Genomic DNA, 13,772 nt, shown 5'->3' on the forward strand with positions numbered 1-13,772 from the left:
AATGCATTATTAGCCTTTATAAACAAACAGAAATGTTTTCTTTTAATTTTAGCAGCTAGTTGACCAGAAAAAACATCGTTAACTATTATTTATATTTGTTGTAAACATTTCCTGTACATTTTAAAAATATATTTGACTTAGTGATACTGAAAATACACAAAAATTGTCCATCTTTGTTAGCATATTGTAACATTGCCTCCCTTACATTTACGTAATTGTTTTAGAATTGGTGTATTTTTATGAAAAAATCGCTTGCATAATTAATTTTATAAATTAAACGGTTTGCTTTTAGAAAACCAAAAGTAGCCGTTGCACTTAAACTTTTCAAGCCGCATTTAATGATGAAATAATATTTTTCATATCTCTTCTAGTTTTCGAGATCTGAGTGTGACAGACGGACAGACGGACAGACGGACATTTTGCACAAACCTAATAGCGGCTTTTTCCCCTTACGGGGGCCGCTAAATAAACAGCATTACAAACAAATATGGCGGCATTCTTGATTTGAGCCGCAAATAAGGATTGATGAGAATATTTCCTAAAAAAAGAGACAAAAAATGAGTCGGTAGTAAAACTAGCTACAATCTTGCTCACATTTTAAGCAGAGATATGAAGCCATTTTCCGACGCGTAATAAAAAAAAAGATAAACCTCAATTTCCATTAGTACAATAGTTTCAGGTCAATTTAATTTCGTTTTTGTAACTTTTCGATGATTTTGCCCGCGACACGAATGTTGGAAATTAAACTGTCCCGCAGACGGAATTAGGTTGGCCATCACTGGAATATAGGATGTTTGAGTGATTCTTTTCTAATAATAAAATATAGATCTGTACTGAAGCTTATGTGTCCTCACTTAAATACATGTTCGTCCTTAAGCTTTAATAATAATTACTAGTGACAAGCCAGGTACCTCACTAGTTCAATAGTAGCCTACATATAGGTCGACAAAAGAGTCGACCGTATCATCTCTCTCTCTCTCTCTCTTTTATTCCACCTATTTTCCATTTGGATAGTTTAAGTTTTGATTTTAAAGATACCGTTGACAATAAACTGCAACTGATTATCAAGACTTTTGTACACAGAATACAAATATAAACAAGCAAAATACAAAAGAAAAAATACTTTTACAAAAAACAAAGCTCATATTAAATGTATCAATTAGTTTGGATCAGTCATGTAATTAAAATTGCAATAGATCTAGACTAACAATAATAAATCTGTGCGATTAGAAATATTTTTTTACCAACTGTTTTTGTTAAGCGCAATTTCATGCCTTAAGCTTTCTCAATACGCTATGATTCTATCACTTGTCTGGATCAATTGGAAAGGAGTGGGAGAGATAGAACGGGGTATATGGGTGATCATTAGCATTTTTTAAATGTATTTTTTTTTTTAAAGTGAGCGACCTGAATTCGAATTCTTGGGCTAAAGCCTTCTCGGGCTTCTCAGGTCAACACGGTAACCACTCTGCTAGCGAAGAACGTATGAACATAAGAAATTGTATAGTTATCTTTTTTTCTATTTCATGTTTGTGTTCACTAATCCTCAGACGACGACCTATAAAGGGGACTAATTCAGCTTATACCACCACTTCAGTCAAGTGAAATTTCATTCTTTTGCTCGAGATACCAAACAAAACAATTAATTACCGATTGTTAATTAACTAATTTGATTTTTTTTTTATTGATTCATGTGTTGTTAGGTAAAATAAATAATTGCTCAAAATTTCAGCTTGATCCGAGATTGGGTGTGGGAGAAATAACGTGTACAAACTTTTTACCAGACAGACAGAGTGAGTTGATATAAGCTTTGTACAAATATTTTTAAAGTACAAAGCTTACAAAGTGAAGGAAGAGAAATTTCAATCGATGCTATATCTCTCATCATCACAAGTCTTATCTCCCCTTTTCCTATGTGGAACAAACTTAATTAATTACCACTTATTGATTAACTTATTTGCTACTTTTTTATTTTCAAGTGTTTTCAGCAACAATTAAAAATTTGGCGAAATTACAACACGATCTGAGAATGGAAAGTGAGCGAAAAAACGTGCCTCCCAGACAGACAGACAAACAGATTTGATATTAGCTTTGCAAAAAAAAAAAAAATTCTATTTAGGGAGGTGAAATCATGTATGTGGATCTCCAACATAATGTCTATAACAAGCCAAGGGAAGCAATCGTAGTTTATACTTCATTCTTCCTAAGCTCACCTTGATCTTATCCTTAGGTCTGAAAGGGGAACTTTTCTTTTTTTTTTTTTTAACTAGCGGTTACTTTCTAGTTTTCTTCTATATTTTGTCCAAATAAAAGCCTTTTTTTTTCAGTTTGAAAAAGATGGTTTTCTGCATCATATTCCATGAATTATGTTTGAATGTAAATAAGGGAAACTTATGTATACGGGTCTTTTACAATTGGTAAGAATATTGACACATTATCTGAAAATAAACCAAACTACATGCAAATAGAAATTATCAGAGGAGGATAGCTCTCAGGCAAATGAGACATATGACTTCAGATACCAGACGCCTGCACACATTAACCAGGACAAATAGAATAACAAAGCTTTAAAAAGGATGAAATTTTCTTTGAATTGAACTTTTTGAAAAAATTCATATGGTATAGAGTCAATATTTCTCGTTTTTGTCCCTTGTGCGCTCATTAGGAAAAAAACTGTTAGCATTATTAAAAAAAAAGATAGAAGCACATTTCTTACTCCATATGCTAGAACAAATTCGTACAAGTGCTCCCCAGTGCTATTAGAGAATGGAATGGGTTGCCTGAAATTGTGATGTCCTTTATTAACACGAAAAAACACATGAAAAGCGCAGGGCGTCATTAGCTTCTCTTTTGAAGTAATTACTGTAATCTATAAAATAAGAAGATGTGTGGAATTGTGTTGTATTTAGATTTTTAACTAACCCAAATTAGTTCCATTTTGTTCTTCCACTGTTTTCAACAGAGGCCAGTCGTTATACAAGACCTTAACACTGACCTGCAACGTCGCAACCTATCGGCATTGGAGATCAATAGCTTGTTATCACGTCGTGCAGACCTGTAATGTGGCAACGAGCTATTGGTGTAAACTGCCCACAGGTCAGTGTTCAGGCCTTCTAGAACAAATGGTCTCGCTCCTACTCCGAAACTTTTTTTCAAGAGTTTGACAATAAGGTTAAATTAAACTTGCTTTTGGTGCCCAGAGAGTTCACTTTTTTTTTAGACTCTTTTACAGTTCCTACCATTAGATGCCAATTTTGCAAATGCTCAAAAATATGGATGAAAACAGGACGGGTATTTCAAAAATGATTCTAACGATTTTTCAAAGAAATGCGTTAGGTTGTGTATAACTTTTTGGGAAAAAATAATAACCTAATTTCTCACACAGTGAAAACTTTGGTTTGACAGTTATATTTTTTCAAAATATAATCTTAAAATAAATTTGGCTTTCGTCTGTTTATTGCAATCACGACCTCGGCGGGAATTCCCGCACTAAACTGAAGTGTTTCTTCGTATTTGTAAAAGAGGTGAATGAATAGATCGATGTAGCATGATCATTTTGCCCACCGTCACGTGTAGAGATCAATAGCTGGGCTATTAATATAAGAATTGGATTGAGCATAGCCTACTGGAAAGACTCCTTCGATAATGAATCATTACAAGAATTAAATATAATGAGATTTAATATATGGCTATCAGCTTCATAAAAAAGGAATTTAAAAAATTATAATACTTGTTTTAAAGACAAACTGTCGTAAGGTTCATTACACAAAATAAAAGTATGTTTTTAAATGCGGCTTTTTGTTCTTAGGTCTTTTAACAGAATTTTTTTTTTATACTTGTGTTAAAGCTCAATCAAATTAATCATGAGAAATAAACATTAGGCATGGACAATGTATTTTTGGTTAAATAGTACACCATGACTCCACATATAACTAAAGTAAGAGACACGTCGTATCCCTTGCATTGTGCACTTATGGCTGGGTCTTCACTTGCTGGTTGGTGGCTTGCTCAAATGTTGGAGGGGGGTACGATGCGTATGAAGGCTGAGGAACAGTTCCTGGGAATGAAGTGTTTTGTTGGCTGTAAGCTTGCAGTGGGTAGCCTTGACTTTGACCTGATGCGTAGGAATACGTTGAAAATATCGGAGGTGCAGCTGAAGAGAAAATTTAAACTCTTAAATATTTGTTAAATATCATAATAATAATAATAATAATAATAATAGTTTAGAATTTGTTTTAACAAAATCTAAAACAATAGAAAAAGTTGAAAGAAAAATAAGATCTTTTTAAAAAAATTGAATAAGATACAAGATTGCTTCGTGGGATGAAAGACGGCGATAAGAGTTATAAAGGTGGTATATACGGCTAAGAGACCGAAGCCACAAAGGTTAGTTAATAGATGAGAAAAAACAGTCATTAATATTTTATTATTTAGACCTTAATTCCATTTAAGCGGCCTCCGAAAGGGAAACAGCCGCTATTAGTTTTGTGTTGTACGTCCGTCGTCCCGTTTGGGTCAATAAAGGACTAGAAATGAGATTGAAGATACCATCTCAGGATATTTTAAATCTTGCAAAGTTCAAGTGCAAATGATACTTTTTTTTGTTTTCTGAAAGCGTAGGCCTACAGTTCACTTTTGTAAATTAAATATGATCATTATGATATTAAAATAAATATTTATTTCCCCCCTTATGATTTATGATACTTAACTTCTAGATCTACATCTAGATCTATCGTTGGTCATAACACCTAACACCCACTCAATGTATTTACCTGGCTGGCTCATTTGTTGCCCTTGTTGACTGACGTGGGTTGTAACTGTTGATGGCCCATGGGCCACACCGGGCCGTACTGCGTGACTTTTGAAACACAGTAGCCCTTTACAACAGCAGACGATCAATGCAATGAAAGCGCCGAAGGCGACACCTAATGGCACCGCAATAGCAACAATGATGCCCGAGTTGCTGTAGGAACGGAATAAAAATGTTGATTTTTTTAAAAATTACAAAGCGTATAACAACTCACTGCCTGTATGGTAAAAAGATTGTACACTTTATTTCTCCCACACCCAATCTGGGATTAAGCAGAAATTATTTCTTCTACCTGACAACACAAGAATCAATTTAAAAGGGTGGGAGTCTACAATTTGTTCACTAACCCCAGAAAGACCCTATTCTAGGGCACAATAAACGTCTTCCAAAAGAATGAAGGGTCAAAATGTAATAGAGATTAATTATGTACACACACACACACACATCCATCCATAAAACATTTTTTTTTTCGAGGGGGGCGGGGGAAGAACAAAATTCCACCCCAGACCCCCTCCCCCCCCCCCCCGAAAAAAATCCTGGCTACGCCCATGCCACAAATTAATACATTCTAGCGCCCATTAAAAGTAGTTCTTGTTTTCTAAGTATGGCAAGACCTTAGGTTTCGAGAATCAAGATTACTATTCAATTTATTTTTAAACATCTCTAAACGTTTGCAGCGTCAGTAATTGACATATTTCCCGCGACCCGCGGGTCTTTATTTGCGTGTTACTGTCCATAAAGTCACTGAGAGTGTTTTTAAAACAATTAAACGAAATAATAATGTAATAAATAAAGCGAATGTGTAAATGTAAAAATAGTATGAATGAAGCTATCAAATCAAAATAGCTTATCTACTCAAATCCATTTTTTCAAATTAAAACATTTGCTTGTATGCCTACATATATTTCATTAAAATTTGAAATGAATAAAGTATAAATTAGATCTTGAGGTAGACATAGATATAGATCTAGACTAATCTAGAGTTATAAATTGGCTTTTATAGAGTTCATTCTGTGCTGCGTGAACGCTTTGCTCTGCGCATGCGTGACCTTTTTTCATGAATGAATATAGGCCATAGACATAAATAAATATAGACTGGCCAATTAAAGAGTTTTATGAAACGAAAATTTGTGACTTGCAATTTTGTGTACTTTATTATAAAGCATTTATGAGCAGTATAAAAGTGCTTTTTTAACTTTGATACACACCTATATATATTGTAAATAAGGAGGCAGTGTAGCTTTGTTTAATCTCTAAGAATGAAGATCATGCAACTTTTCATAATTCGGAAATCCGAATACAATAGATATACATGTTTTCAAGTTACCTGAAGTTACTTCCTTTTTCCAGTCTATATTTATTTATGTCTATGATATAGGCCTATCTCAACACGGCTTCGCAGCTTTAGCGAACAGCGAACGAATGTATTAAAAATGCTTTAGAAAAACAAATGTGAATGTTAAGATGATTAAAATATTAAATGAATGGACTATAATTATTATGTTTATGTGTTAAAGCATAAAACTATCTTTGCGAAAAGAAGTTCTATCATCTTAGAGTTCAATAAGAGTTATAGACCTAGGAATAGACTATAGACTCAGTAGAGAGATGTGTTAATGTGTAACCATTCGGTAATGTCTAATGAAAGAATGTGCATCGGGATATCTTAATTCGCAGATATAAATAACGAATTAATGTAAAAATGCGTTTGAAACACAAATTTGAAGGTTAATTTTTTTAAATAATGAAATCAATAGACTATATTTTGTATTTTAATGTATTAAAAAAAAAGTGCAAAGTTTAGTTCTTAAAATTAGATATAGATATAAATCCTTTCGATCTTTTCTCATGTCATCATTGTAAACAAAGCATAGATCCATAAATACTATAGCTTTAATAGAGTCGGACAACTTTATTTTTTTTTTGAGGGTCTTAAGTTTGTTTTAGGGCTACAATACATACACTACAGTCTAAGTTAGTACCCAAGGAACATTTCTGCCAAGTTTTATCAAGATTGGTCAAGCGGTTTTGATTTCTATTCGTCGCATACATACATACATACATACATACATACATACATACATACATACATACATACATACATACATACATACATACATATATACATACATACGCCTCACATTCTACTATATAAAGTATATATATATATATATATATATATATATATATATATATATATATATATATATATATATATATATATATATATATATATATATATATATATATATATACACAAATGTATTAACGCAACATTCTTCATTTTTAGGCCCTTAAAAAATGCAACACGTCTGTATTATACAGACTCCAGTGTTAGCACTCTACTCCAATCTGGATAACCCTAGACACTAAATCCAGATAAAAACTGTGATTTGTATTCCCTATGAGTTAAATCCCTAAGCCAATGTTTAAAGTTGGTTCAAAAACTTTGAGACGCATAGACAAGACTTTCGCAGCTTTCAGAATGCAAATCAATACAGAAAAAAATACATATTATGACCAGCAGCGAACAAGATTTTAACATTACATTAGAATTGGAAGTCGATTCACAATAGACACTACAAAGTCACAAAGAGTTTACTTGTATGTTCCAGTGTCAGAGTATATGTCTTCTGTAGACTGGCTAGCCCACCATTTTTTAACCATATATATATTCAAATATATATTTTTAATGCCAAACGTGCATATTGAATATTGGTGCATTTATTCTTTCGAAAATGAATGTTCCTTTAAACACGTAATAAACTATAATGTAAGCCATTCTAGAAATTTCAAAACAATTTACAAGTCGAATACATTGGAATGTGACCTTAGCAACAGTAAACTAAATCACTATTATGTCAATAAATAACAAAACGTCTTTGAATGCATTTCAATTTGAAGGATTCAACAAATATAGTATAACATAAATACAATAATCCACCTTATCGATTTTTTGTGTTCGGTTCTAATTGTTGGAGAAACTGAGATAAGCTGTACATAAAGCGGATCCCTAATACAGTTCGCAAATATGTACAAGTGTCGTGAAGATAAAGTAGTATGAGATTGTGAACCAATGAGACTGTGGGAGGTATAGATCTAGTGTAAGAATGTAAGATTTGTGAATTGACATTGGCATTCTCTAAGTCAGTGATGGGCAAACTGTTTTGGGAGCGGGACAAACACTGAAAAAAAACAAGGTTACAAAGATAGTTTGTGTGGAAATACAAACTCAGAATCGGCCCCCGAAGTGGTCTACCTAGAGCAGGGGTTCTCAACCTGTGGGTCGCGACCCCTTTGGGGGTCGATTGACGGTTTGCCAGGGGTCGCCTAAGTCCATCGGAAATATGGGTTGTTATTGTCTACTCTTCTATTGCTATGTGTGTGTGTGTAAGGGGGTGGGGGTCGCGTCAAAGTGAGGAATTGTAAAAGGGGTCGCCGAGCTTAAAAGGTTGAGAACCGCTGATCTAGAGTCTTCACCAGGATAAATAAATATATATATCAAATATATCTAAATCTGGACTTTATTTAGTTTTATATAGACCAAGTCAAGTACATAGGCTAATGACGATATGTCAAAACTGCGCGTTATAAAAGTAGTTTGTTATCTTTGCAAATTAGATCTATAGCTAAAACGAAGTTCGTATCAAAATTCTTTTTTTAAAGCAACATTGGAATCAGTATTCCTCTCAATAACTTAGTTAATAAATGGAAAATATATTTTTTATCATTATCCATTGACACTTTTACCATAGTGACCTTAGAATCAAATGTGTTGTACCAATGCGCGAATCTATGAATTAAGCTTGAGTTATTTATGCAGAAGTCTGTGACCTTTCTAAAAAAAACTTACCTCCCCAGAAGTTTTTCATTAAAAAGTGGTGTATTTTTTATTTATCATCTGCTTGCATAGATAATTTAAAAAATTAGATGGTTCTCTTTTGGAAAAGAAAAAGTAGCCGTTGCATCAGAACTTTGAATGATCTAGAATATCTTGATTTCTGATTCATATTTTCTTTTCTAGTTTCTGGGATCTTAACGGGACGGACGGACGGACAGACAGATAAACCACACAAAACTAATAGCGTCTTTTCCCCTTTCGGGGGCCGCTAAAAATTGGTGTGGGGAAGTGGACATAAACAATGCAGAAATTTAATATGGGGTTTAGTGATATTAAATTAAACTAGTTCGAAGTATGAAACAGTGATTGGTTTAATATATTTTTTTTTAAATTGGGTCGAAGTTAGTCTAAAGTGAATTTACATTCTTATCCGTCAATTGTTTTCATCTTAGTTTCATTATTGGAAAAAAAAGCTGGTCAGAAATATTTAAAGTTGTCAACTTTGAACAAACATTCTACAATTGACATCAAGGACAGGTTTTACTTTTCAAGCAGATAAACAATGTTTATTAATAATAGTGAGTGATATTGTTAGTTTTAGTCATTGCTACAAAATATTTGGGTGTACCGGAGTTGGCCCGAGGGCCGTAGTTTTACCATCACTGCTCTAAACGATTCCATTTCACATTCGCATACAAAACATGATGTCAACACCCAGACCCTAATACCAGATTATCTGGTGATGTTAAACCTCAAATTCAATTACATCTATAACTTAATGAAATGTGTAAATAATATGGTTCATTAGGAACTTATCTTTTTTTTTCATTTGTCTTAGCATTCTCAGCCTAGTATAAACTTATAAAACAAATTTTATTTTAAGTCTCTTCTTACCCAATATCATAAGTATCGGTACAGCAATATTGGTAATATCTAGTTCCACAACAATCATTGTAGCAGTAAATTGATGTCTGGATAGAAGAATAACAATACTCTGCAGAGTTGAACTTTGCTAAATTAGAAAGATAAGAGGAACAAAAATCATTCATATACAATGATTTAATGTTTACTATGTACGAATGTATTTATCTCCATTTTACTTTTAATCATTCTCTTGTTTTGCTAGTCAGACACGTTTATTTCATTCTGAGAGCAGACTTTGTCAATGTGTTGAATTTCTGATTTCGTGGTCCAGATATTTTTAAGCTTTGTGCATCTTTTCTGTATTGGTAGAGTGGGCATTCTTCTGTAGAACCATGACTGTTTGTTGCAATATTTTCTTGAAGAAAAAAAGCAAAAAACAAAGCATTCAGGGTAATGTTGCATTTCTACTCGTGAAGATCTCTATTGTAGTGGCTGGGCTTATTTAGCCTTTGCATTTTCCTTTTTTTGTAACTCTCTTAAAAGAATCTCCAATATCCGTGAACGCCATTTCAAATTTCAATTTAAATCTTTACTGGGCAGTTGATCTTATCCTTAATTACTTACTAACTTGCTATACAATTTCATATATACACACATTCATGGCTCGGTCACCAGGTACATTATACATAGTTGGAAATGAAAACTTAACGAGGACCGTTTGCCTTAACGTACATGGATGGAGAACAAAAAGTCTTTAATATTTTCTAATTTTTTGTTATAATGATGTGTTTAAACACGAGGCTAGCTCATGTTTCCTTACCCAGAGTCATGCAAAGAAAAATCACAATAAATATTCCCCTCATATTGTTTTCTTTGTTTTTGTCTCTAAGTAAAAACTACAGTTTTATGTGCATTTATAGTTGTGTGAGACAGCACTCTAAGCCTGGAAACTAATCTGTGTAGGTAACTCCGAAATAAGTCACTGATAAAAGATTTCCTTAGCGACCGTGGTGAACACAAAAGAACAACTTAGTGTTTAGACCTAAGTAAACATAACGGCACTGGCGGATCCAGAAATTTGGGGGGGGGGCGATTTTTTTCCAAAACCTAACCCTAACGCCCAGTAAACCCTAACCCTATGTATAAACGTGCGTACGGCATATATATATATATATATATATATATATATATATATATATATATATATATATATATATATATATATATATATATATATATGAGAATAAAATAAGACTGTTTCTCAATCTTCGGCGAAAAAAGAAAAGAAAAAAAAAACAGTCATGTTGAGGCCTTTCTCTTGCAAGCTTGGGGGTCTGGGCGAGCGCTGTAAGCTTCCTCGGTGGGATTCAGGGCGAAGCCTCGACGCCAAAAGCGTTTTCTTGCATTTTTCACTACAGAAACGCATTCTCCTGACATCTACAGCTCATTATTTATCAGTGGGGTTCGGGGCGAAGTCCCGACGCCAAAAGCGTTTTCTTGCATTCTTCACTGCAGAAACGCATTTTTCCTGACATCTACAGCTTATTATTCATAAGTGAGGTTCGTGGCGAAGCCTCGACGCTAAAAGCGTTTTCTGGCATTCTTCACTGGCAAAAAAGGCATTCTCCTGATCTACAGCTCATTATTTATCAGTGGGGTTCGGGGCGAAGCACCTACGCCAAAAGCGTTTTCTTGCATTTTCACGGCTGAAACGCATTCTCCTGACCTACAGCTCATTATTCATTCTATTATAAAGGACCTTTTGAAAAATGTGGAAAAATATTCTAATATGAATTTATAGTCCCTTAATACATTGCAAATAAAACCGATTTGTTCTTTGAAAAGATAAGATACCCAACATATTTAGATTAAGGCTTTGAGGTTCGCCGCCGAAAAAAAAATATTCGATTAATAATATTCAATAAAATTCAAGCATAAATTGTGAGTTATAGTCCTAAATGTATTTAACTAGAAAAATATGAGATAGAGTGGAAAAAGGCGACTAGGAAAAGATTATCTGGCTTTTGAACTCACCTCAACCGTGACTGTTATATTGAAAAATTTTGTTTCAATTATAACTTTTCCAAAGCAAAGTCTTTCTTAAAATAGTTATGATAAATTCATGTGAAATTACAAAAATTCTGTCTGGAAAGGGGAAGGGCGGTAAAATGAAAACGATTAATCCTTGCTCCTTTTTATAATTTCTGCTAATGATTGCATTTTGCATTAAACCCCAACCCCCCCCCCCCCCCCGTCTACGCCCATGAGTGACAGATTTTTTTAATTTTGTAATTTCTTACTATAATACAAAAAGAAAAAGTATTGGTTTGTCCGATGGGGGGAAGGTGATTGCATGTATCGCCCTTCCACCTGTTTATATTATATAGATATTTGACTAATTTTGTTCATATACTATGATTTCTCCATAAAAGTAGGACTGCCCCCCCCCACTCAAAGGGTTTAGATGGGAAGGGCAGTAGAGGTATTCGCTACCCTCCCCCCAATCGGCCTCAGGTGAACGACATAATATATAGACCGGTTAAAATACCAATAACAAGTTTTAATCATATAGATATTTAATTGATTCTGTTAGCAAGCTGTGATTTCTATCAATAAATAGGACCGTCCCCCCCACTCAAACGTTGATGGTGGGGGGGGGGGGCGGATTGATGCCATCTCACCCTCCCGACCCTACCAAATTGGCCAACATACTAGAAGGGAGGGCGAAATAATCTAAAATAGGTTGAAATATAAATAATTAGTATATATTATTAACATAAGTAATAAATTCGTATACAAATTGTGTGAATTCTATACTAAAATCGATCGCCCCTGGATCCGCCAGGAGATAGGTTACTGTAGGAGATTATTTGGATTTTAGTAATATTAAGTTAATTTAATAAGTCTAATCGACATAAAGAAGATTGAGTGATCCAGAAGAATATAATGTGTAGAAAGACAAAAAGAAAAAAAAATAGCAATGAAACAGTGATAGCCACCCTCTTCCCCTCCTTGCCCCGATCTACTGTAGGAAGCGCACTTGTTCCGTGACAAAAGTACACAAAGTGTGTGCATAAATGTGTTTATTCTTAAAATTGCATATTTCCTTAATAAGATTTTTTAGTTTGACCTTATACCATGCCATCACCTTTTCTCTCTAATGAAGAAACAAGCTGATTCTAGAGCAGGTCCACATCAAAGTAAAAAGAAATTGTGAGTAATTAGTATCTATAAAATAAGAAAAAATAATAATAAAACGGCGAAGCCAAGTTTCTCCATTTCAACGCACTACCCTTTTACCCATTAATAAGAATGTTGATGATACTAAAGATGTTTTGCCCATTCTCCGGTAGGGACAAACATTGTTGTTTCACCCCCCCCCCCTTCTTTTTTTTTTTTTTAACTTTAAAAAAAAAGGAAAATATGAACATTTTTTTTTTAATTCCTAAATGTAAATTACAAAATGTGCACTCTATGCCATCTTTTCTCTTTAGTAGCGTAACATAATATGAGCAAATGAGATTTACACGCAGATCCTTTTTACAAAGCAATGCATTCCGTCTGTCAGTCTGGGTGGAACCATTTTCATGTTATTTCTCCCACTTCCCATTCTCATGTCAAATTGACACTTTGCACAATTGTTCATTGCCGATGATAACACGTGAAATGATCAAGATACTAACAATTAGTTAATCCTTTAAACCTAATTAAATAATTTTGTTTTATAAAGAAAATCTACTAAACTAAGGGGAGATAAGCCTTGTGTAGAGATTTAGGTCGTTCTCTATACCATTTAGACTAGCAGTAGACTATAATAATTCTTTTTTTTTTTAAGTGCTTGAATGCAACTTTTCTTTTTTATTACTTTCGGAAAGGTAGCACGGTCACTTTCTCCCCTATACCCCCTAACCCTCAACTGGTACACAAAATGATTGGACAATAGCGCACTGAGAATGTTATAAGCATGAATGTTATTCTAAACAAGAACAATTTATAAAAATATTTCAAATAGCGAAATGTGATTATTGTTAGGCTGGATTTATCCAAAATAAATAAAATAATTGATTCAAAATTATTGATGCAATTTCACTCAGCTTTGTTTTTAAAAAGTATTTCTATATTCTATAGTTGTATTATTTTTTATTTGTACAATTAGCTCACACTTAATTAGAAATTTTATTCATTTATTTTGACAACTTTTAATTATTTTTTCGAGCACATAAACCTGTTCTGCGTGACAAAACATTTAATCGAAAT

At 33.5% G+C, this 13,772-nt stretch overlaps 1 protein-coding gene across 1 annotated transcript; it reads right to left on the minus strand.

Annotated features, from left to right (window-relative positions):
- Positions 1-1,332: 1,332 nt before the first annotated feature.
- LOC106072784 (vesicular, overexpressed in cancer, prosurvival protein 1-like) lies at positions 1,333-10,488 on the minus strand. The gene is made up of 4 exons (XM_056027775.1): positions 10,336-10,488; positions 9,546-9,663; positions 4,773-4,963; positions 1,333-4,153 (listed from the first exon to the last, which is right to left on the minus strand). Exons 1-4 carry the CDS (start codon positions 10,376-10,378, stop codon positions 3,972-3,974), a joined length of 534 nt encoding a protein of 177 aa, XP_055883750.1. The 5' UTR covers positions 10,379-10,488; the 3' UTR covers positions 1,333-3,971.
- Positions 10,489-13,772: the final 3,284 nt, after the last annotated feature.

The sequence above is a fragment of the Biomphalaria glabrata genome, chromosome 1, assembly GCF_947242115.1.
Source record: "Biomphalaria glabrata chromosome 1, xgBioGlab47.1, whole genome shotgun sequence".
Taxonomy (NCBI): Eukaryota; Metazoa; Mollusca; class Gastropoda; family Planorbidae; genus Biomphalaria; species Biomphalaria glabrata.

Coding starts and splice junctions, on each gene's coding strand:
- LOC106072784 (XM_056027775.1), bottom strand. CDS start 10,378: ATGAGGGGAATATTTATTGTGATTTTTCTTTGCATGACTCTGG. Junction 9,664..10,335: donor TTTTCTTTGCATGACTCTGG/GTAAGGAAACAT, acceptor TTTCTAATTTAG/CAAAGTTCAACTCTGCAGAG. Junction 4,154..4,772: donor GCAACAAATGAGCCAGCCAG/GTAAATACATTG, acceptor TTTTCTCTTCAG/CTGCACCTCCGATATTTTCA.